This window comes from Nansenia antarctica (assembly GCF_963989245.1).
Source record: "Nansenia antarctica genome assembly, chromosome: 9".
Taxonomy (NCBI): domain Eukaryota; kingdom Metazoa; phylum Chordata; class Actinopteri; order Argentiniformes; family Microstomatidae; genus Nansenia; species Nansenia antarctica.
The window spans coordinates 29,800,396-29,825,571 of NC_137679.1; the positions used below are offsets into that span (position 1 = coordinate 29,800,396).

General features: G+C 42.1%; 1 protein-coding gene across 3 annotated transcripts; it reads right to left on the reverse strand.

Annotated features, from left to right (window-relative positions):
- Positions 1–255: 255 nt before the first annotated feature.
- ube2q1 (ubiquitin-conjugating enzyme E2Q family member 1) lies at positions 256–16,743 on the reverse strand. 3 transcript variants are annotated; one of them, XM_080538822.1, is made up of 13 exons: positions 16,193–16,743; positions 15,146–15,250; positions 12,388–12,510; positions 11,136–11,192; positions 9,021–9,161; positions 8,199–8,283; positions 7,585–7,645; positions 7,243–7,333; positions 7,064–7,122; positions 6,737–6,785; positions 6,536–6,631; positions 5,270–5,336; positions 256–4,994 (listed from the first exon to the last, which is right to left on the reverse strand). In XM_080538822.1, exons 1-13 carry the CDS (start codon positions 16,349–16,351, stop codon positions 4,963–4,965), a joined length of 1,125 nt encoding a protein of 374 aa, XP_080394948.1. In that variant the 5' UTR covers positions 16,352–16,743; the 3' UTR covers positions 256–4,962. The 3 variants fall into 3 exon arrangements, with proteins under 3 accessions (XP_080394948.1, XP_080394947.1, XP_080394946.1); XM_080538821.1 differs by having other exon boundaries at positions 9,006–9,161; XM_080538820.1 differs by having other exon boundaries at positions 9,021–9,164.
- Positions 16,744–25,176: the final 8,433 nt, after the last annotated feature.

Consider the following 25,176-nt stretch of genomic DNA (forward strand, 5'->3'; position numbering starts at 1 on the left):
AGAAGTAAACCATAAGCTTTTTCTATTGGACACTTGTCACCATCTACTGGCCAAAACAAAAAATGTCCACTAATAGGGTCACTAGTGGCAGCAGCATTTTAGTATTATTAGTAATCCTGGTTTGTCTAAATCAGGAGGATTTAGGACGAGGTATTTTCCGTTCAGACAAACAAATAGTCAGGCTGATAAGCCAAACACAAACAAACAAGACATTCATTCAAGTCATGGATTAAAAACATTGCACAAGAGTATTTCATAAAATTCTTTAATCATAAACTTGATGCAAGTTTACAAATTACTGTACATGGTCAAAATTACCCTTGCAATGAAAAAAATAAAAACAAAACCAAAAGCATGCTAACAGTGCATAACTTTATAACCCGCCCACCACAAAATGAAGCCAGAGAAAGAACCCATAATAGGTCGCAAACCAATATTTTCCAAAACACTAGGCTGTTAGTCAGACTGCTCTGTGTCAGTATAAGAGAAGCTGTAGCCTAATTCACTGCACTGACTATAAACAAGGGGTCTTATGCTGAAGAGAGCCCCTTCTCAGGTTAAAGATGTACTCTAGTTTGATGGCACAGGGGTTTTAGCCTACCAGTAATGAGTTGGGAGTCCTGACATCCTTAAAAGATGCTCCACAGATTGAGAGTAGCAGTCCATTTGTTTCAGATGCTGATAGAACAAATTCTAAAGGGAATGTCATACTTCTAACAACACACAGGAGGGGAGACGTGGGGGCCCTCATTCTCATTCTCAAACTAACCAGGTCTTGTGGTAATAAAAGGAAAGATATATTTCCAGAACGGTTTATATTTAGACAACCTCTATGGATCTGTGAACACATCAACCCCACCAAACCAGACAGCTGTCCTCTTAACAGGAGTTGCTACGGATGAAAGCATTTGCTGATATATCCACATGCGAACGACTGCAGTGAAAGACTGTAAACCTGTCCTAAAAACACCCATCAAGATCAAGACTATTTGAGGTAAATGAGATCCCTGGTTGGGGTGTGGCACTCAGCTCCCTGACAGAATTAAACGGTCTAATAATGAATAATGGGCAAATGCCAAGAAAGACCAAGCCTGTCCCACACATTTCACTCCAAACCCTTGCTTAGCGCTACAGGCTAACTAGCTAATACCAGGAGGATATTGTTTAGACAAGCAAATGTTGTGTGCAGTCCAACAGCAAAAATCATACACTGCAATTACATAGGGAAGCCAATCGGTAAGTAAACAAGGATATATAAAGTAAAATCTTGCATCTTGTGACATTTTGTGAAGCAATCCCTTGCAAAATCCCGTGCATGTATGTATTCCTGAGTTTGCTTCTCCAGAGAACACAGGGCGTTTTACAGCTGGGCTGGTCCAGACCGAGGTGAGCATGTAAGGAAGAGCAGTGGCATACTTGGGAACCAACAACACCTAACGAACGTCCATGCCAATGGTCAACATTAAGTGGTGTGTTGACACAGTTTCCTTTTCTTTTTTTTCTTTTTTTTAAAGGAGGTCACCATACTAGGTGAATGGAGCCATGTGTAGTAAACACAGATGCGAGTCTTCGGTGAAAACAGCTTTTTAAGCTGTTTTGTGGAACACAAGTGGGATGGCTGATATTACACAAATACAGTGGCTGTCTAAAGTCAACATATCCCTTCACTTTTTCCACATTTAGTTGTCTTATAGACTCAATTAAAATGTATTAAATAAATGAAAATTTGGCACACAATACTCCATAATGACAAAGTGAAAAGCAGAACTTTCTGCAAATGTATAAAAAAAAATAAACACAGAAATACCTAAGTATGTATATAAGTCTACACACCCTTTGCTATGACACTCTTAAAATGAGCTAAAAAGCAAAAATGTCATCAACAAATCACTCAAGTTGAAATGAGTCCATCTTAATGCAAGGATAATAGTTAATGTAATTTTGGAATCAATATTTGTTTTTATAGGGTCTCTGATTTGCATAGGAATCAATTACACACTGTGTGGATCAGGTTGTCATTATAAATTGAGCAAATGGAGAAGGACAAAACTGCTCAGGAATGCAACCCTGAGGCCTGGGGAGACTTACAAAATCGACAAAGTTGAATGGTGGAGAGGAAAAAGCACAGTCGATGGGACAACATCATCTCAGTCACTCTCCAAAATTGCTCTATATCCAAGTGGCCAAAAAGAATCCCTTAATGGAAAAATAATCTCTCATATCCATAATTGTGTTTGCACTTTGCAACAATTAATTCAAGTGATACAGTAAAGAAAGTGGATGAAAAAGTGTTTATTTGGTTTTACTACAAAGCATTAAGTTTAGTGCAAATCGAGCACATGCAATGCAGTTTCTGCACCATCTCTTGTGTGAAGAATAGTGGTAGTTGCATCAAGTTATGGGTATATTTGTCACTGGCAGGGACTGAGGAGTTTTTCAGGATCAAGAGAAAATTCTAAAATGTGCTGTGTTGGTAGTGACATCCTAATCTATATAGTGTGTAATTGATTCCTTTGCAAATCAGAGACCCTATAAAAACAAAGATATTGATTCCAAAATTACACTATTATCCGTGCATTAAGACCAACTCAATTCAACTTAATTAGTGATTTGTTGATGACATTTCAGCTTTTTAGCTCATTTTAAGAGTGTCATAGCAAAGGGTGTGAAGACTTATGAGGTATTTCTGTTTAAATTTGTATACATTTGGAGACATTTCTAAACTTTTCACTTTGTCATTATGGGGTATTGTGTGTGAATTGATGCCAATTTTTATTTATTTAATCCATTTTTAAATTTAGTCTATAACACAACAAAATGTGGAAAGGGTTTGTTGACTTTCGATAGCCACTGTAGGTACATAAGGTAGATGGAACTTAATTATACATTATATGCCCATTCCTAGGCCTATGTTTTACAAGGGTGACTAATGAGTTGTTGAAGAGGTTAGTGTTTTGGGCTAACCTACAGCATTGACAAGATAAGCAGAATATTTACTAGGAACAAAGCTGGTTCCTATGCTGGTTTTTCGGGACAACACTTATTAACAATGTGGATACATACCCACACAATAAACAGACATTAACGTGTGTGTAATAGCATTAAATACAATGCATCACACAGTAGTCTGCATAATATTCACATCATATCTAAGACTGAGCATGCTCCAGGAATGAGTGTGCTGAAGGTGGTTGTGAGGAGCCTAAGTACCAGAGAGGGCAGGCAACGGAAGGGAGAGGGGCTTAAGTCTTTTCCTAAGGCATTTCTAGACACCTTGCAGTCAAACCTGGAAGGATTTTTATTTTACCAACACATGTTGGGGAAAAGGTATGGGGTGAAGTCCTCTGCAGTCAGTTGAGCTTTCCTTGCCAGTAGGCAAAGGACCAGTGCAGTGCTGTGGGCACCTTAGATGGTTCTAGATTCTAACTAGTGGGGTGACTGCACTGAGAGGCGTTTTGGATTAGGCCTGATGTGTAGGTCTACATACTCCCCTCCTCACTACTGGGAAATTAAGTTGTTGACACTTCTCTGCATAGCCTTACTGAGGTTTGTGTGACGGGCAGAAATAGTGGAGATATCTGGATGGAATGCCAAAACAGCACTACCTACGCAATTACTGCATGGAGGTGCTACGGAGTAAGAGGAATGATGTGTCACTTGTCAATAAGATGACAGTTACCACTGTAACATAGCAATGTAAGTATTCAAATGCATACAGGACAACAAAAACAGCAGTAGTCATTATGCTTACATAAAAACATAGTTTAAGGTGTTCCTTGTCTTGCTTCTGCGAGAATATCCACAAAGCAAATGTATTTCTTATTCTATTTTGTGAAATCCGTCCTCAGAAGTTGAGATGTCCCCTGCTATAGTCAAGGGTATACTACTGTGGTCTCTGCCAGCCCCAGACCCAAAGACCCACACAAAGTTACATTAAAAACAATTAAATCCATTCTCGGAAATACAATTTTACAAGTTTTACAACGTGGAGTTAAATTCGACTACATTTACAGTGATTAAATCCAACTTGCCTTTTGCTAAGCCTGGTCATGTTTCAGTATACTGTCAATGTAGCCAAATGCCCCAGAGCCAAGCATGTGGAGGAGGGAGTGGCGGTGGTGGTCTTCTCCACCTCTGTGTGCTCAACAGTATATGCTCCATGAAGCTCATCCCACCCTGATCCAGGAGTCTCTGTAGCTCTCTCTCCACAAAGGCTTTTTGGGGCTTTTTTAAACCACGTGTTTGTCAGCAAGCAAGCCTCAAGAGCAAGTTCTTCCAAAGGACGAATAGCTTAGGCGTTATACAGATATTACAGAAGCACAGACATGACAAAAGCCTTCCATGGAAAGAGTGAGGGAGCGGAAGGAGCTACCCACCACCAGCGTCTAAATGTTTGTTCCAGACTCCACTGTCTGCGTTACAGGGGGAATGTCACTTGTCATTCTCAGTTCCAGTCTGTGGCCAGAGAAGCTTGGTTGATCTTGTGATTTCAATGTCACGGGCAGAACTCAGATGGTAGCGAAAAGCCATGCCTCTCAAACTTTGACCGAAATCACAGGCAATAACCTCTTCTTCTGTGCTTGCCCAATGTAGGAAATAAGGAAGTGGCACAATATGGATTCCATTCGATGCTCAGAGAATTAGGGAAGCTATTGTAACAAAGGAGGGGAAGAGAGAGCGAGCAAGAGGAGAGAGAGAGAGAGAGAGAGAGAGAGAGAGAGAGAGAGAGAGAGAGAGAGAGAGAGAGAGAAATAGCTAGAGAGCAGGAGTGAAGGAATGGTGGATGAGGTGGTTTATTAGAAGTTTTACCCATTGACTCATGAGCAAATAATGAGTGTAACTGGTTTGGGGGGGGTCAAACTCCAGTTAGAGAAAATAATATATATATAGATATATACTGGGGGGGGGGGGGGGGGGTTTGACCCTAAGACATGTGGTCCCAGTGCAGACATGGCAGTGCTCCTACCCATCCTCCTTTGGGGGTGTGTACCAGCCTGCAAGGAACAGACAACAGAATGTGACACGATTAGAAAAAGATTGAGCGCACAATCAATGTATCCACAGACGTCTAGCAGCTCTCTGCAAACAGGGAGTGGATATTTAGCTTGCAGTAAGATCCTTGACTATATCTACCAATATATGGGACTTAATAATAATACTAAGTAAGAGTAATACTCTCCCCGAGCAAAGGCCGATATAAGAGGATGAAATCCTCAGTTAACAAGGTAACGGATGTTCTCCCTGTGTAACTGGAGATGGTGACGCTCACCGTTCTTTTCGTGGATCTGCACCAGGGATTTGTAGGACTGCTGTGCTCTGGCCAGATTGTACTGGTTCTAAAGGAAACAAACACTTGGCTTATCACTAAACATCCGAAGTCATGTTCAACAATCAAAGCTTCAAGTGTAAGAAGAAGAAAAGGAAAGGGGAAAAAAGGTGCCAGCGATTAGTCATGGTGATAACGGCCACTGCTGTATTAAAATGGCAACACTGGGTTTCCTGATAAGTAACAAAACACAATGACTAAGTTTATGTTTCTGATTTCTAAATTGCATATACTGGGAAAAAGTCATACCTGCACAACTCCACTGTTGGGCAGATGTGATACACCCCGTCACTAGATAACATCTGACTCGCCTCATATGTCTATCAACAATATGTTGATATGTTTGCATTTTATGGAATACTGATGTTGTAAAAGCCATACCCAACTCTACTCTGGGACAGATCTGATACACCCCCTCAGTGACTCAACTTTATGAACAAAGCAGTGGTGCAAAGCAGTGGTGCAAAGCAGTGCACCACTCTCTTCCACACAGCACATTGTTCAGCAACAACTTGAAAAGAAGAACTCAAATTTCTCAGAGACGGCAAAAGCTTCCTCGAAAATGCACCCGACTGCAGCTCGGCTATAAATATCCCTGAGTTGCTTGGTCTGCTCCAAATTCCAATGGGAGCCCAGAGCCAGATTAGTCTGAGGGACCACACAGAGTCTGGAAGTGACAGCATGAAGTGGACTCATTTGAAGCCTCAAGCATTAAGAGATCAGCATCTCCCTGTCCCAGAGGTGGCAGGCAACTACATCCTGTTGGAATGAAGTGCTGCGGATTATCAAGTGTGATACCTCATTTCCATTGAGCAGGACCAGCTGGGCACGGACCCACAGGGCACGCACACACCAAACACACACACACACACACACGCACACACAAACCTCGCACACGTAGAGCAGGGAGCTCACCATGTGTCTCTCTGTGTCAGATCAAAGTCAACACTCCCAGTACCTTGCTATGTATGATAACATCACATGCTGCGTACCATTTCTCCACCCTTCTTCTAAAGTAGCTACTTATGCAATTCCTCAGATGGATTGACAAGGGACATGGGATTAGTCTAACTATGGCCACACACACGGCACACACACACGCACACGCACACACCTGTATCTAAATCCATGTGAAGGAGAGGACAAATGGGACACAGCAATAGATCAGGTCACAGGTCATAATGTTCTGTCCCCTTTAACACTGCTTACCTTGTTGGCTCCAAACTGCACTCTGGCTTTTCCTTTGACTAAAGTGGCATTGATCTGCATGATGACAGACTCTATGGAATAGGCACTGCTCCAGCCCTGTGATGAATAGGCACAATGTGAGCGCACACAGAGGCTCCCAATAGCATTTGCAGATTGAACACACAGTGAATTTATCTTCAGCTGCATGTATGCTCTACGTACCTGTTTGGTGAGAAGCTCCATGCATAGAGCACCCCCTCCAAGAACATAACTTTAAAAAGAAACAGAAAGCGAAAGAAAAAGATTCAGTCAGGATTTTCAAACCACCTGCCTTTGCCGAAAGAACTAATTATTCTTGCTTGTTTTTTAGTTTTTATCTTTCTGATGCTTTTAGAAGTTCAGGTTTGTCAATGGGTGTTGACAGAAAATCTGTCTAGACTAGGAAAAAACGCCCTTCCTTTACAGTCATGTGGGGAGAGCAACTCTGTCACAATGGTACATCATGGTAAAACAAAACAAAGGCATTCCACACAAGCGCAATGGACTCACCCCCCCGACAGCACGGGCGACACCACCCGGACAAACGGTGGGTCAAAAGGGAAATTATCCTGCAAAAGAAAAAGGAAAATAAATAAATAAATAAAATCAGGACTTCCTTGCTTTTCAGATTGCAGGGGTCTCACAGCAGACACGGTCTTCATTAATCATGAATGTATCAGAAGTCTTACTTTATATGAGAAGTTAAGAAGGATGTAATCCATTCCCTCCTTTTCCTTAAGGACTTGCAAGTCGCTGTGTAGAGGACTATCAGGATCTACCCTGTTGGGCAAATACAGCACATGTAATGTTGTCATGTAAATACTGGATATATACCAACATGCATTAGTGCCAACTCTTACGTTAAATACTACATTAAAACAAAATAGCAATAGTGACCTTCTAACTATACTATAATTATTAATTATTATTAATTATTAACTATACTATAGATCAATTAGTTCTATCTGTGACTAAAGTGTTCCTTCAGCCTTAACTACTGTTCTGTGCACACACAACCGATAGTTACTTACGTCCTCAGCTTGACATGCCATTCATACAGACTGTCGTTGGAAAGCTCAACTGAGTAGATGCCTGGAAAGCAACACATGATTGGGATAAGTCAAGTCTATATCAAGGGACAGTTGATTATTCAGTTAAAGCCACAATGTGTAATTTGTGAAGAGGTTTTTGGATATGCAGACCTATGATGTATACCCATTTATATAAACCAGGAATTTAAACAAACAGTATAACTTAAAAATATTGTTTTAAACTCCCATTTTGATGTGACAGATGTGACAGAGTGTACGTCCATAAGAGTGGTAGCATTTGTCCTAGTCCCACTTAGTCAGACAGAGCACCCGTTCGAATGTGAGGCGGTTGCTTAAGGTTAAGCACCACAGATTCTATTGATGAGTAGAGAGGAGCTGAGGAGCTGCTTCAAATGGAAACTTGTTGTTTGGAATTACGGATTGTGGCTTTAAAGCATAAACCGACTTTGGAGTTGTGCTGCTGTTAAATGCTTACGTCCTTTCCAGCTTGTATATTAAGCTCTCAGTCACGAAGAAGCCATTGTACTGGGTAAACATACAACAAACACAAGGAATTAAGTTTCCAGAGGTTGGGTGAGTAGAACAGTACCTACCTGTCTTGTAACTCTGGGATCGATAGATCTCCCTGAGCTCCTTCATGAGGCGGTCCGAGGCCTGCACTGACCCAGACACCGCACCCTGCAACACACAACACACAGGCACTTACACATAATTCGCAATCTGAAAATATGTATTTTCAACATTCTATTCACTGTATAGGCAAAACAGATCCAAAATATAAAGCGCATGCTATTACATAGGTACAACAATGCAACAGGGCAGACTTCACACTGTCAGGGGAGTCTGAATCCAGCATACAGGGGAAACATGATGTTCTAACTACAAAGGTCACGGTTACATACATGTTCAGCCAGGTATAGGCACACACACCATCCCATGTGAGAGTGTGTGCTCTAAATGACTGTGACAGGTTTCAGATGAATATGAAATGACCAGCTGAGCCACTGAGTGCAGTAAGTGCAGAGAACAGCAGTCCCTGGCACAAACAAATCTATTCATAAGTCTGTGCTGCCTCAGAAAGCTGAAGCTTAGAGAAACCTTGGGGGGAAAATTGCTTAACGGGCATCTGGGAAAAAAGTGTAGAGTTCTCCATTTCAACAATGTATTTTTAGACCCACCTGCATAATGTCTCTTTAATCAGAGAACTGTTCAGGGTGGTTATTTAAGGACAGAAAGACGGTCAGATGGACATGCATAATTTGTCTATAATTGTCTCTGACAATTGGCCAACTTCACATGATATGAAGTAATATAGTTTAACAGTAGATCCACTGAACAGTTCTAACTACTAACTAACTACCCCATGCACCCCCCCAAAAATGTATGAAAAGTGACCTTACCGAATGTGCACTTACGTTCAAGTGGTCCTGTCTCTGGTTCTTGCGGATCTTCTCTAGGATGGCCAGGTTCTCCTTCTCAATCCCGTCATCCTCAGACTTCTTCCCATCCACAGGCTCCTCCTCTTTCATCTCATAGTGGTCGAGGTCTTCAATGTCCTGCTGTCACAACACACAAACACACACAATGAGACAAAAAGATGCACATTAAAAGACATACTATGAGATATGAAGAGAATGCAACCTTCTCTGACACTACAAAGACTAGGGGTGTAACGGATCACGGAAATTCCGTGATCCGTTCGGATCGCCCTCCACGGTTCGGAACGCGTGTGTACCGCGGATCAATTGCATTTTTTTTTTTTACCTTTATTTTACCAGGAAGTCACATTGAGATTAAAACCTCTTTTACAAGAGAGACCTGGCCAAGACAGGGTCAAAATAGTAGCTTAAAAAACAGTTCAGATAACAAGACAGGACATAAGACAGTGGCAACAATACAATAGACAAACAATGGTAGGGGCATTTACAAGGTGATTAAAACATTGAGAAGTCTAACCAAAGCAGGTACAGCGAGCGGTGACCACATCCTTTAATCTACGCTTGAAGATACTTATGGAAATAAGGGCCTCTAATTTAAAAGTAGTCTGTAGGTCATTCCAAGACCAAGGGCCATAATAAGTCAAGCTTGCCCTTCCAACATTGTTCATGATAAGTGTCACCTTGTATTGTAGCCATCTACGAGACCTGAGACCCGAGCCACTCGGTATAGGGATGAACTTCAGGCCCAGATAATTCGGTAAGAAGCCAGAGATGATTTTAAACACAAGAGTGTACCAGTGTTGGAGCCTTCTGACAGAAAGAGATGGCCATCCAACCAGACTATACAGTGTACAGTGATGGGTCCTGAAGGCACTATTGGTGATGTATCTTAGAACCGAATGATACAGGGGGTCTAGCTTGGATAAAGTGGACAGAGAAGCAAACCTATATACTGTATCACTGTTAACAAGTAATAATATTACTTAATATCTTACTTAATATCTCTTGTAAATCACAATGTAGAGTTGCCATGAAAAGATAGACGCGACAGTTGCGGGCTTTGTTTTACTCTAAAGCGCAATGATAGGTTGATAATGCGAAAGAAAAATAATCCGTTGTTTGCTCACTACACGTGAAGCTGGGAATCCACAACAACAAGGCTGCGTTCGTAAATCCGCTCTGGAATCTGATCAGCGTTCAAGAAACGCCTCTTGTCCAATCAAATGACTTGGTCCCTTTATGACATCGGACCCAGTGTGCGCTCCGGCGCTCTCAAAGCGAATTTACGAACGTGGCCCAAGTGTATCATGTTACGTTGTTCGGCGGAGAAGAACTCGAAATGCCTCCCTCGTCATTTAAATCCCATGTATGGGAGCACTTTGGCTTCTCTGTCAACTATGACGGGAGGCACGAAAAAGGTAGCTCGACAACTTCTGATAATGTAGGCATTTTTTTCATACCATGTTCAAAATAAGGGTTCACTTTATTATTTAGTTAAAAGTGGCATAAAACATGTGTATTCATCTGCTTTAAAGAGCCCAGTGACTCACTGCTGCAACCAGGCGCCTCCTCCCTCTCTCCTATCATTTAAATTGAGTGTATTTCAGTATAATTATGTAATGTTTGAGTGTAGAATATGTTATATATATATTATATATATATATGTATGTATATATATATATATATATTACCAGTTTTGACATCTTGAATGTTGTTGGTTTTTGTCACATAGTAAAAGTGGTGTTTTTACAGAATTCAAGGAAAAAGCAGTTTTTATAAAAACAAAAATGTTTTGTGTTGATCCGAAAAATGATCCGATCCGTGACTCAAAAACCGTGACACGATCCGATCCGTGAGTTAGGTGATCCGTTACACCCCTAACAAAGACCTACCCACACGACACCAGATCATAAGCATGGCTCAGCTTTACACTACATTTGTAAGAGTGTAGACAGAGAACCCTGCTTAAAACTACTGTTTAAAGAACATAAATATAGATGCAAATATTGGTGTGGCTGTGTGGGAATATGAGTACAGTGGAGTGGAAGAGCATTATGTATATATGAAATGTGTTTAAAAAGGGATTAGGACCTCTCCCATTTCCTCTTCTTCCTCTTCCTCAGATGTGACCTCATCTGTGGTTCCATGCTGCAAAAACAGACGACATGTCCAGTTAAAACACACCACACTCAAACACACGTGTTGCAGTCACATTAGGGTTGAGCAGTATTACAGTACTACCGTAAACCGCAGTATTCAAAAATAGCAACGGTGTCAATACCAATACCGTCATAAAAAGAAATCAGATGCACAATGTGAGCACATAAACGCCTTAAGAGTGTTTGTCCAGCACCACTGTCTGTATGGTTGAAGACGCTATTGAAAGCGATGACAGAACTTTTTGTAAAAATGTAATTTGACAAATAATGAACCTGACAAAAAATACTATTTAGAAGTATTCATGTGACATGTGACCGCTTCTCCTCAGAAGAAGGATATGCGATTCACAGCACTAGTCTGCTGTAACACACTCTGCGCTTTGTACTTGGGTGAGTGTTTGCAGTGTTTTCCATACATAGTCTAATTTGTCCCGACTTAGTCTCATTATGAAACAAAAGTATATATAAATAAATATATATTTATTTTAAGCACATTTTCCAGCACTGCTCGTGGAAACTGTTCGAGCAGGTTCGCGAAAAGGATAGGGCTTTGGTCCACCTTTCACCATTAGCTGTCACAAAAATCATCATTTGAAATTGGAGGCTCCGTCAAAGCCCTAAAATGTGATTTTGAATCCCACAGTAAAACCGTAAACCGCGGTAAGTTTGGGGGCAGCTTAACGGTATTAAAAAAATGTAACCGCCCAACCTTCACCCGTTCTATTTCAGCCTGGAATGCTATCATTCGCTATCAGAACAGCATTTGTAGGGTAACGTTTCGTCTCAGATTGTAAAGATCGTCGACTTGATTGCATGCAGAAATGCATTTTCACAGCAAAATGCTAAACACTTCCTTTAGTTTTTTAAGCATAGCTGTAAACACACAAACTTGCAAACATTCATCTCCAACATCAGAAACTGGGATTCCTCATATATGACAGTAATGTCCTATTCACTTGTTGGTCACAGTATGTTAAGAAAGGGCCTCCCAGTGACCCTGACCACAGTATCGATTTCATCCTGAAGAACCACGGCACCAAGTCGTGTTGCAGGTTATTAACCCTTTCATTAGATGAAAGTGTACCATCAATCTCCTTTCTAGCTTGTTAAAATAAGTGTAGCAGTCCTTTAAAAATATGAATATCAGAAGGCGTAGATATTATATATTAGAGCAGCAGCCTTGCCTTTCTGTCTTGTCCTACAGGGCCTGCAGGGAGGGGCTGGTCTAGCATCTCCACATCTGGGTGCTGGGGCAGGTTGTACAGCCGGCAGAGGTCACAGATGAGCCTCTTCAGCTGCTGCAGGAGCTGGTGGGACCAACAACACCAAGAAGCAGAGTGAGGGAGAGCAAGGGCCAGACTGAAAAGGATCACACAGTGCACACACACACACACACACACACACACACACACACACACCCCCACCCCCACACCCACACCCTCCTCCACACCCTTACAGGCAAACATCATAAAGGGGTTAGATTTTATCAAGTGCAGGCTTGGGTGTCATTTCTCTGTCATGCAACACAACCGGTTACGACTGCTGTCAGAACGTGGATGGAAGAAGACGGGGTGAGGTTACTGTAGATCACTTTGCACCGTGGAAGGTGACTCATTTCACACCAAAATGCTGCTTGCTACAACCAGGTGCTGTGGCAACCAAACATAAGTGGTGCAACTCAGGAAATGTCAACCACCTGGGCTGTGTAGAAACAGGGCTTAGAAAAAATAAATTAAAATTGTCACAGATCCTTAACTTGGCACATGTTTCGCAACCATTGTAGTCGCTAATATCGGTATCATTATTATACTCAACTGAATGTTTTCAATATGATGAAATTCTACTTTTCATTGTATTTAGACTACTTTCCATGATACAAAAATTAAAAGATAACACATCCTGCACAGCAAACTTTGATAACACGACTATAAAAAGCATATCTTGTGGTGGCCTACAAAGTGCATGCAGCAAGAATAAGTAGGCTAAGTCAGAATACAGCGACAGAATACAGCAAAAGCAGCCTGGCACGTAAATGTTGGCCTCAAATACCATCTCACACCATTCACATGACAAGGCCCTTTGACCTGCTGACAATCTCTGTCTTTATAGGGTGCTGTGTGCCTGCCAAAGAGAACCATCCCTCCAGTTCTCCAGCACAACTAAGTCAGAGATTGGCGTTCACAAGTCATGCCAAATGTGCCGGAGATGACACTCCTGTGATGTTAGAGTGACAAGGGGATGCCTAAAACATGTCGTCTCAGCCATCTATAAACTGGTGCTATGGCAAGGAGCAACAGAGGTCCTGTCCTCTGTCCTGCAGCAGAATTCACACCCATGAACTGACAGGGCATTTCCCTCCAACCTCAGCCTCAGTTGGACCAGTGACATATGGAATAGCTGTCAATAATAATAATAATAATAATAATAATAATAATAATAATAATAACTCATCAGGAAAACTGCTTTATCTCACATTAATCATACTGGTAAAACTCGTAGAGATAGGATAGTCCTAGGCTATGACAATGATAAAATAAAATAAAGATTCTCTCACGTTTTTTCACAGTAATACACTTCTGATGCTCATATATTGGGATTGATTTAGCTTCCATAACTGATTGCACAATTGCGAATCAATGTATCTTCCAAATGACTAAATTGTAATTGTAGGCCAATAGACCTCTCCCTATTGTATCCATCTTCCAGCAAGTCCAACTAAAACATCACAAGCTGAAAAGAGCCATAGATCATTAAGCAACTCAATTATCTGGCTGCTTTTGGTGAAGCTTAGCTCAGCAGGCATGTGTTGTGTCGTCATAATGCACAGAGAATGCCCCTGCTGAGATACAGCCTGTCCCATGAATTCTTTAAACTAGTAGGCTACTTGCATAGCTATGGCACCCTCTCCATTTCCCATTCAACCATTATTCTATAAACTTGTAGGCCGACTTGTGATAAATAGCCCTATGTAGAAGATTCTCTATAAAAAAGGCAGTGAAAGTTGACAAATCCAAAGGCATTGGGCATATCAACATTGACCATGTTTTCATACACAATCAGAATGAATAACTGTTTGCTTGGTCATTCAATTTGTGATCACAACTGGCGATTTGTCTGGCTTGTTTGCCATTGCGATTGAACTCTCAATCCAACAAATTGTTTATGCCTAGTATAAGGCAAGATTCAGTTTATCAAGAGATATAACATAGCCCTGGCCTTAGAAACTACCTTTAATTCACGACCGACTTGTTATGGTGTTTAAAGAAGGGTGTTTTTTTTTATTAGCTACCAATACATTTATTGGATGCTTTTTAGGCTGCGTGTAAACATGGTCATTGAAATCACTTAGCTCCAGGTAGACACAGATATCTCCTAGTCATGAACTAAAATGCCTCTTCAATTAGGCTATATTTTCTATTGAAAATCCAGTAGAATACTAGTTCAGGACCAGGCGTTAGTTCAGGACCAGGCGTAATCTCTGTCTGGGAAACCGACACTAACATTTGAGTAAAACCTAAAAGGCATCCACATGATGAAGGGGAACATAGCATGGTAAACAATTTGACCCCTGACAACAAGAATGAGTCATTCATGATACCAAGTGCTTTCAGTTGGCCATTGTTTTTGAATGTGGTTCTATCTGGTGCATTTGCAGTGCTGAAACAGTTTGTCATAGAATAAAAAATAAAATAATAATAATAATAATAATACATTTGGAATTGTATGCTCTAGACAAGGGGTCAGCCCCTGGAGCAATTAGGGGTTCAATGCCTTGCTCACGGACACCTCGACAAATGGCCAGCGGGGGTTCGGACAGCCGAGTTGGCGACCTAGCGATCATTAGACGCTGGCTCTGCCGGCTGAGCCACAGCCGCCCTCATGTTACACCCCGTTGTTTTACAGGCCTAAACATAGAAGAGCTTTTGGAACCTGAGGTCTTACCAGAGTGCTGCCCTTCCTCACATCCTCCAGCCGCTCTAACACTTGTGTCAGGCTTGGGTCATCAGAGTCCACAAACCAAATAGGGGGTGTGGAGGGATAGGATTCCTACAAGGCACAGGATTCAATAGGGATGGGAGACACAAAGACAAATAGACAATTAGCATTATGGTTGAGAACAATGCATGACAATACAGTATACTTCAGTGTCGTGTGATGGTGCCAAAATCAGAGGCCTTCAATGCACATTGGGTTGATTGTGTTTATTATAGAGGAATTCAATCAGTACTGTGTACATGACTGTTCAACTTTCATATTAGTAGAAGAATGGCTGACACGCGAGTCGAGGCTTTACCCTAGCACAGATATGTGTATACCAGTAAACAAAGCAGTTGGCCTGGGGACCACTGTGTACCGTGGACTTTGTCATGGGATGCTTTTGTATCTTTCTTGCTAGACGCTAAAAAGCTAGGCTAGCTACTGTATCGACGTCATGAGACTATATCACCGACAATTAGACGTGTCGTATGAGCTAGCAAACTAGGGAAATATTGTTTAGATTATCAAACAGGAGCCTATTTGATCAACCATCATCATGCTTTTTTACATTTTAACTGGCGTGAACAAGTTGGCTACTTTGACAGCCAACCGTACTAGCTCACGAAAGCTGCTAACTTCGATTGCTAGGTGATGCATGTCATGTCGAGCGACTAAAAAAATGGTTTTGAGGGTATTTGTTATAAAACCATCAAATGGGTTCTATGGGTGTAACCTACAGTTATCTGATATGCAACCGAACAACTGGAGAGGAGAGAGAAAAACACAGAACATTGAAACTAACATCTCACAGGACTGGCTGGCTTAACACAATGATTTGAACATGTTGTTGTCAGTCTGCCTGGCGGTCCGCCTGTCTGTCCCGCACACATAGCTTAGCTGGAAGCTAGGCTAAAAAAAACTGCGTGTTCCGCTAGTGTTTTAGCAAGCTAGCTAGCGTAGGTAACATGAAATGGTATACCAAACAAGTCGTTTCCTTGTTTCCTTTCTTACCGTGATGTTGCAGTGGATAATCAAAAGCTTTTCTCCAGTCACGTTAAACTGACAGCTTAACTCATCTGGCTTCCAGTCTATAATTCGGAAGCGTTCGTGGTTTGGATCAAAAATTGACTCCAGAAACTTCAATTCGGCCTTCAGCCCCGAAACAGACATCTTCCACGCATCTCCGGCCGGGCCGCTGGGGAGGGGGAGAAGTCGGGACTCACTGCCGCCCTACAATCGCGTCTAAATCAAGCAGCGCAAGTGGCAACAAAGGGGGGATAAGAAGCCCTTTCCGAACAACGCTATCTGAATGTTAATGCGCTAGGCTAGGGCAGGGTTAGCAAGTCACCCAGCAAGCCAGCTATGGGAAGCTAGCTAGCTAGCTCAACAACAACGCCTTGATTGCTCGTCCGTTGTCTTTCCGTCTATTGTTGTTGCTGTTAGCACTATTATATCACGATTGTAAGACCACACAACGTGCCTTAAATCGTGTTCTCACAGTTCCTTCAATTAGTTGCTTATCTGTATCGCCGGTAAACAAGCAGATGATGCCCGCAGAATGTTAACCCGACGCGGGTGGTGTGTCGTTGGTCCCAGCGAGTAGCGGTGGTTCCGTCTGGGGTTTAAAGATGGCGTCCTCCCGAGCACAGTCCCAGCATACAGCGCGTCCTCAGTTTAGCAGGGGCGGAGGTTAGTTTACCAAAACATTAGAAAGATGATCATTCACTGGGGTACAACTTTGGAACCGAACATGTTACCGTACTCTCTGGAGACATTCAGCTTTCACCAGCTTTGATGACTGTTGTTCACTGTTGTATGACTGAATTAAATATTAAATGCTTGAGGTAGTCCCCAGGTGAAGGTTTGTACAATGAATTGTCTCACTGTTTTCATGCAGGGCCAAGAAAACATCGGACCAAAAATGCTTGATTTGCAAATATAACATGATTTCTGTTACATCTTTTGTGCTCAAAGAATTAAATGACAGCAGCATTCCTTTTATAAAATATGATTGAAGCATGTATCAATTGTTTACAAATGTAAACAACTACAAGCGCCACTACAATGTATGATATCATATTATATTGCACTTTATTGTATTGAACTGTGTTGTACAGTTGGATGCTCAAGTTGTTAATGTTTTGCACTGAGTGGCTTTATGTTTCTTGTAAGTATGCCTGCTTATGAGGGTAAAGGTCAACTTAACAGTCCATCATGAAGGACATCTCTGGGTGGTCAATAATTCAGAAATCTCAGATGGTGAATTTACTGAGTATAGTTTATGTTTATTGGTCAAGTAATCAATCATTTCTCTAAGTGGATTTCCCTGTGCATTACTCTTTGTACTTAGATTTACGTCAGAATGTACCTTGCAATAATTGGTTGATTTTACTTATACAGATGCACTCTCTAAAAATAACAGATAAAAGGTAGCTTGTTAGCATTCGAGGTGTACAAAGGATCCTTCTTACTTTAGGAGTGAAACTCCTTGTCACATTTCTAAGACTTCATTAAATTCAGAAACCAACTGAAGACTCCAGGATGACTTGATTTCTATGATAAGAGACAGAAACCCGCCCTGGTCACGCAAAACAAATGACCATGGATATGACAGTAGTAGAAATGTTGTATAAGTGTGCACTATGAAATGGTTACACAGGTAAAAAAAACAAAAAAACATAATGATAATATATAGATAGATAGATAGATATGATGAAAGTGTGTTGCATTAAGCAGGCGAAAACACCACATCAATCAATCATGACAAATCATTGTGATCTATTGCTACATATTTTCCACTGTTATGGATATTGTGGCATACTGTTATTACAAATCATTACTAGTGTATGGCCTACTGCTCAGAATCACTACAACCTTGCTAATACATCTAGGCCTTTATTAGATTCATAGGCTGCAAAGACACCAAACTCTTAAGTCCTATGACCTCTTTTTCCCAACCCTCCAAGCATGACATTAAAGGTTCAGCTGTTCACATTTTGTACTCAGGAATGACATAATTAATTGCAACTACATCTTAAGCATGCACAAGAAGATAGCCCATAGTGCAGAGAGTGAAAGGCAAGAAAACTGAACCTGAATAGTATATATTCCAGCAAGCCATGGTGTTAGATGTGGGGGGGTTGTTTAAATATGTTCTTGTATGAGTTTGTATGCATCCATTTAAAACGGATCACTTGTGTTGCAATGCAGCTGTGTGCCGAGACCAGAAGATGTCAGTCTATTCCTCCTTTTGAGTTTTGTAAGTTTACAAGGTCTAATAGGTATTGTGCACTGTGATCTACATTGTAATTCTCCATGTGATACTATATTTGAATACCCCAAGGTCAACTGAATCATCGATTTAGCTTTTTTTACACTATGTGACTGTTGTTGTTTGAAATCCTTCTCAGTTCATCTTCAAGTGTGGCAGCTCTGTGCTGCAGGCAGAGGAGCCAGGGCAAGGGGGTCCAGAAGAGAAGAAGATGAGAAAGGTCTCAAATTGAACTGGACAACCAGGATGGGATTCATGGAGCATGCCAAACTTTCAAAGTAAACAATTACGACCATCCCTGAGGAGTAAGCCTGTTACTAGGAGAGGAGCGAGTGCAGCTGACTGAACTAGGATAAAGCAGTGCTGTCAACTCCAATCACACCGTTAACGAGGCCTGCGGCTCAAGCAAACCTTCCCTAGGCTATGGCCCCTCTTCACCCCAAACCACTATAGCCCCCCAGCCAGTAACCCAGTAGGGAATGAATTACTATAGCAAGTCACAGGCTGCATACTTTAACTGGCCAAAATGTTTAATCTGTTACCTTCAGACTATAGCTGCTTGCCATGTTACTTCCCTGATTGGTGTCAATCGTCAATTCCATATCAGTAGTAGGCCTACATGAAGTTAATTGTGATTTCAATTAGATTGAAAGTCCTCATTGATACACAATGTCACTTTTCAGCTTAAAACAGTAAGGGTTAAGGTGTTCGGTCAGAATTTAAATTGAATTAACCATGGAATTGACCATTCACCAAATGGAACTATGAGAACTACCTATAATAGTGGAGTGGTGTAAATCCTGAATGGGTGACCAAGAACATTTTCCCATAGCTTCATAAACATTCTAGTTGGAGCAGGCTAATCACAGATTTTACTGGGTAGTGGATAGAATAAGGTAATGGTAAATGGACTGCACTTATATAGCGCCTTTATCCAAAGCGCATTACAACGGCCTCTCATTCACCCATTCACACACCAATGTCGGCCAAGCTACCATGCAAGGCGCCGGCCCGCTCACTGGGAGCAATTTGGGGTTCAGTGTCTTGCCCAAGGACTCTTCGACATGTGGCCAGCCGGGGCTCGAACCGCCGATCTGCCAACCTTGCGATCATTAGGCGGCGACTCTACCTCCGCAGGAGGTAGAATTCTTTCATTGAAATAATTAAGGAAGTAAGAATGCAGCTTTTTCAAGTATTTGAACAGCCCCAAAATGCTTAGTTTTCCTGATGAGACAGAGGACAGAAATGGCACAAATCTGGATATATCAGTCCAATGATTTGGCCACTAGGTGGCAGTAGACACAAACAATTCATTTCTAAACCCTAATTTACCAACTGTGTCAATGTACTGTGTTTCAATTTTCTAATCAGATTGGGGTGACACACAACTCTGTATAAAAGTCCCCCCTCAGCATTGTATTCATATTCTCTTTAAAATGGAAAGGCTTATATTTCATATGAGTGTCAATCTAGTCTTATCGGTGCTTTTACAATATCCTGTGCTTAGACATGATTATTGCCCTTGTGTATTGAGAAGGTAACAATAGTATATTCAGCACAATCAAATATTCTCTCTCTTCACAAATTCTCTCTCCTGACAAATTGTTATTGCAGCATTAAACCGGCCATTTCCCTCAGCAGGAGCCTGTGCAGTGCATGGTGGGGGAAACATCTCAGAGCCCCGAGAATATCATAAAAGTGGCAGGCAGAAGAACTAAGAAGCCCATTAACCATGACACGGTAGTCCTCCTCTGTTCCTGTCACTGAGGTTTGAATGCAGTCTGTGCCATGTCATTATCTGTCATACATTCTCTCATTCTCTCATTCTCTCTCTCTCTCTCTCTCTCTCTCTCTCTCTCTCTCTCTCTCTCTCTCTCTCTAGACTGAGGGATGGAAGGAAGTGACCCTAAGAAGTGGCTGTCTGCGTCGCTCTTCTCCAAAGCCAGTGCTCAGTGACACCATTCATCTCCACCACTCTGAAATGCAGATTGGGATTTAGTGAGATTGCATTTTCAGAAATAGCTACAGACATCGTGTCTGCCTGTGAGGGATCGCTGTATGAATGGGGATATGGCATCATTGCGTTGGCATTATTCACAGAAATAGTGCTTTGAATGCAGGCTAGGCTTATTGAAACATCTGTCATTGTAGCACCTCCCATCCCTGCCCCTGGACTAATGCTGCATCACTGTCATTGAGGATCATTGGTTTTGGGTGGGTTTCTGCCTGCATGTGTACTGCTGACGTGTGTCTAAGTCAGACTTACATGTGTGTGTTTAAGTGACTAGTGCCTAGTTCCTTAATGATCAAAATTGAGCTCAAATGCCAGCCTCAAATAGTATCCTGTGCAAATACTCTTCGCATTTATAGTTGTTAGTGTTCAACAATAAAGATGACCTTGTATTTATTTATTTTTGATGAACTCATGTTGGTCGGTCATCCCATGTGTGTGTTCCTATGGTATTTCTATGGTACACCGTTATCTTATTATGAATACGAAAGGTTGATTTGTCCAAAATCAAACTCTGTAAATCATTAGCTAGGGTGAATTGCACTTGATTGTATTGGAGCTTGATTGTATTGTATTGTACTGAGGGAGCGATGGGTGTCGGGACATGAATAATTCACATAATCACACTTGGTTTCATTCCTACATCTCATTACCTATACTGTTCCCTTTGGTGCTGTCCCATTGATTTGGACAGACATTTCTAAAATGATCATTACACTTTTGTGATTAACATCTCTGTTGTGCACCCTGGTGTGCATAAACTGGCCAGGCAGACTGGCAAGGGTTCCATCGACTGTCCATGTAGAACCCTATGTGGAAAGGGTTCTACATGGAACCAAAAAGGGTTCTGCATAGAACAGGGACAGATGAAGAACCCTTTATGGTTCTAGATAGCACTTTTTTTAAAAGAGTGTAACCTGGTCTACTGGACTGATCTGAGTCACGGCACCAATGTAACATGTACGATCTGGATGTCAGATGATCACAACATACTCATGAACCCAGCATCATTGATTTAGGCGAGGGTCTCACTACGTCAGGTCTCAGGTCGGCAACGTCACTGTGCAATGCTAACCATAGCCAACCTCTATACCTGTCAGTTGACCCCGTTTCTACGAAGTTGCTGTGAAGACATCCGTGAGGAACTGTTAGAAGGTGTGAAGGTCGCCTGAACTCATGACCTCTCTGTCAGCTCACTGAAGTGGCTTGGCTAATGCGTCGGTGTCCCTGCAAAGACCAGGGTTTACAGTCCAGTGCACAGGGTAATTCATTTTGGGGCCTTTGGGAATGGAGGAGGTAATGTTCTTGGTCACATTAAATCAGCGGTCATGGGAGGAGTGGTGGGAACATGAGGTGTGGCTATGGCTAATACAAAATACAGGTCCTCTCCTAGCTGCTCCCAGTCTAGCCTACCTCCTTTGGCCATAAGCCCATTTGAGTATTTCTGAGTGGGTATGATTAATGAACTAAAAAGATCAAGGTATTGGTAGACTATGGCTATAATTCACTGCGAGCAGGTTGTAGGATTAGACATGGCCTTATGGGTTGGTTGAGGAATGGGATCATATTTTCTTGTTCTTGTTACTTTCTCTAAATGAATATTTTGCTTTTTGCATTGCACTCCAAAAGAATCAATCCATGCCTCTCCGTTATTGAGTTTTTTATTCTTCTGTGCTATTTGTAGCTATCACGTTCATCACTTTGCGTTAGTCAGAAACAGGGCTAGAATTGGTATTTGTGACATTTAAGTTTGGCCCAGAGCCCTCAATTTTAATCATGACCTTTCACTCTGGTATTATTGGAATAGCAATTCAGACTTGATTTGTGCAAATGGTGTCAATGAAATGGAAGTATGATATATGCACAGGGTAGGGGAGGCTGGCAGAGGTAGAAATCGTACGATGGGCTCATAGTAAAGCATGAAATAGAATGAGGAAATGTATCAAACATGGTACTATTCGTCATTCCGTTCCATGCATTACAACAAGCCCGTCCTCTGATTTCGACTCCACCAGCCTCCCCTACAGGGCTTATGATAAGCCTCCCCTGATGTACAGGGCTATGATACTTTTCCCCTATACGACTCAGCAGAGTTGTTTCACCAGTCCATTGACCAGGGATATGGAATACACAAGAAAGAGATACATTATCTTAAAGATGGTGAAGCACCGGGTACTTACTTATTCACAGAGTGTCATGGTCAGCACTATTTCTTGTACAGCTCTCTGGCTCTCTTTCTCACCTCATCTTTCTCAACACTAAGCGATGTTAACTGACCTGAGGTTACATGCAGGTTAAATCAATAATATCCAATCCTTGTTACCATGTAGGCTAATTACTCTCCATCGACCGCAGAGTGAGGGGCAGCTTGCTTGTGCTATAAGGGGAGAGTGTTAGAAAACCAAGCAACACTAACATAAAAATCATTTCACCCACCAAGATTAACCTTGTTCTATCTTCACACTCGATTACATCTGTAGGGAAAAGCCCTGTGCACTAAAAGACAACTTTAACAGCAGCACATTTTTCCCTCTTCTGCATACTGAGCTAATTCTTCTATATATCTTTATTCTAATAATTCTAGCTATTACTTCTAATTGTCAACCGTGAAATGTGGGTGAGACTGTACATGCATGACTGTGTTTGTTTGTATTTGTATGTTCCATGTGTTTCAGTGTACATGTACATAAATTAACTGTACTTATATAGTGCCTTATTCCAAAGTGCTTTACAATGACCTCTCATTCACCCATTCACACAAGCTACCATGCAAGGCGCCGGCTCGCTCATTGGGGGCAATTTGGGGTTCAGTGTCTTGCCCAAGGACATGGAGCCGGGGATCGAACCGCAGACCTTGCGATCATTAGGTGCCGGTTCTACCTCCTGAGCCACAGCTGTCCCAGACTCAGCTCACATACACTGCCACAACAACAGCAGATTTTCTTACTGGTGTCTTAAAATGTTTAAGTGAGCCAAAGTCCAGAGATAAAAACAAACAAAAGATTTGTTGAGAACATGTGAAAGCGTGCCACGGCCAGAATAAAATGAATGTCTTTGTTTAAATTGGGATTGTCCTCATAGCCTTGTTTTATGATTGAGGAGCTGACGTGTTGTTTGTCATGGCTTGTACGTGTACGCTGTAATAAAGAGGCAGATTGGTGTTGTCTGTGGTGATTTATCCCAGAGCCCTCTGTCCTCTGTCTGCAATGTTGGAGGAGAAGTTAATTAAAACACGGAGGCTCGTCTCCTCGTTCCAGCCCCGGACAGGGCGAGCAAATCACACCCCAGCATTTACAGCCTTTATTATTTCTTTATGACAAAGCCAGGCACTGCTCTCAAAAATGGTTGGTGAGGAGTGTGCCATTTGGGCTTGAGCCTATCCATCAGCTATTCCCCAAGAGACAGATGAAAACATACTAAAAAGCCGACCTACGGTTTGTACTCCCACATATTGTCACCATCTGCGTAATCAAAGTGCTGCTCGTGAATAGGTGCCCAGACATTGGTTATCTACTCATGCCGTGCCTAGTCCCAGTAAGTAGAATTAATAACATGGACAAACTGCTCTGCTCACCATATTGGCACGTTAAACCTACAGGGCAAACTCCAGGAGACCGTATCGATGGCCAGTTAAAGTCATTTGTCTGCTAACATCCACTTCATCAACAGAGTCCGGCCTGGATAAAGGATCAAAGTCCATCATCCTTCAGAATAAAAAGGGCTCTGTTCCGTAGCGTTAAACTCTCCTCAATAAATTATTTCTTATCTCCTCACTCGGAGTCCAAAGGCGTTTAAGAGTTGGCCTAAAACTTTGGATAGCTGGAGCTATTCCTCAATTCTCAGTCTTAATTTCTGTGGCCTCTCCTGCCGACTCAGCGCATACAGTACACTAGTGCAGTTTGTCACAGGAGACAGCACCATTCCCTCCAACAAGGAGGAGCAATATCCAATTTTCTTTTCAGGGAACGTTGAGAATACATCTCACGACCAGGACAGAGAGACAGGGAGTGGCAGTGGCATAGGATCCAAGACACTGCAGGCACACGTGGAGGCTCCTGTGTCCTCAGCGTGTTGTCGGGTCATGTGGCCCTGGCCCAGGCCGTGGCCCTGCATCACCCGGATTACCGAGATGGCAGCTCATTTACAGAGAGGCTCTCTGTCTCTCACTCTCCATAACAGGACTGCAGAACCAACACTGGCTTCATTAGGCCAATGCCTCACCACACCCCAGATTTATGGACACTAACTGACTCCATTATTCAGGGAAAACACAACATGTTTCATTTTGGCAGGGTGCTGCCATGTTCCTCTACAAGACACCTAACCTTAAGAGAGTTAAGGTTTTTCTATAAATGTCACTGCATGGAGTTCAAGAGCCTAAGGTCTCTTGTGTCAGGTAACTCGGGGACTAATACAGTAGGGACTGTAAACAGTACCTTGAATCATTACTATACCCAGAGCTGACAAGACTGCAGACATCCTCGTGCCCTGTGAATGCCTCTCACTTTCCAGTGTCATTGAGTTCCTTAGATCTGATAATTGACCTCTGACAGAATCCTGAAGGCTTAGTTCATGCTGTTACTCTCTGTCCTCCCTGGAGAAGGAACTGCAGATGACCTAGAGCGGGTCTGTCGGTCAAAAAGGTAACCTGTCTGACTTCAGTGCAGTGTCCCCTTGTGCTCAATGGTCAAAGTATCCCATCATTCCTGCTGT

Excerpts from the sequence above, each read along its gene's own strand:
- ube2q1 (XM_080538821.1), bottom strand. The coding sequence starts at position 16,351 with ATGTCTGTTTCGGGGCTGAAGGCCGAATTGAAGTTTCTGGAGTCAATT. Across the intron at positions 7,646-8,198 it reads ATCCCAGAGTTACAAGACAG|GCATCTACTCAGTTGAGCTT; the intron begins GTAGGTACTGTT and ends GTTGCTTTCCAG. Across the intron at positions 7,123-7,242 it reads TTCTTAACTTCTCATATAAA|GATAATTTCCCTTTTGACCC; the intron begins GTAAGACTTCTG and ends TTTCTTTTGCAG.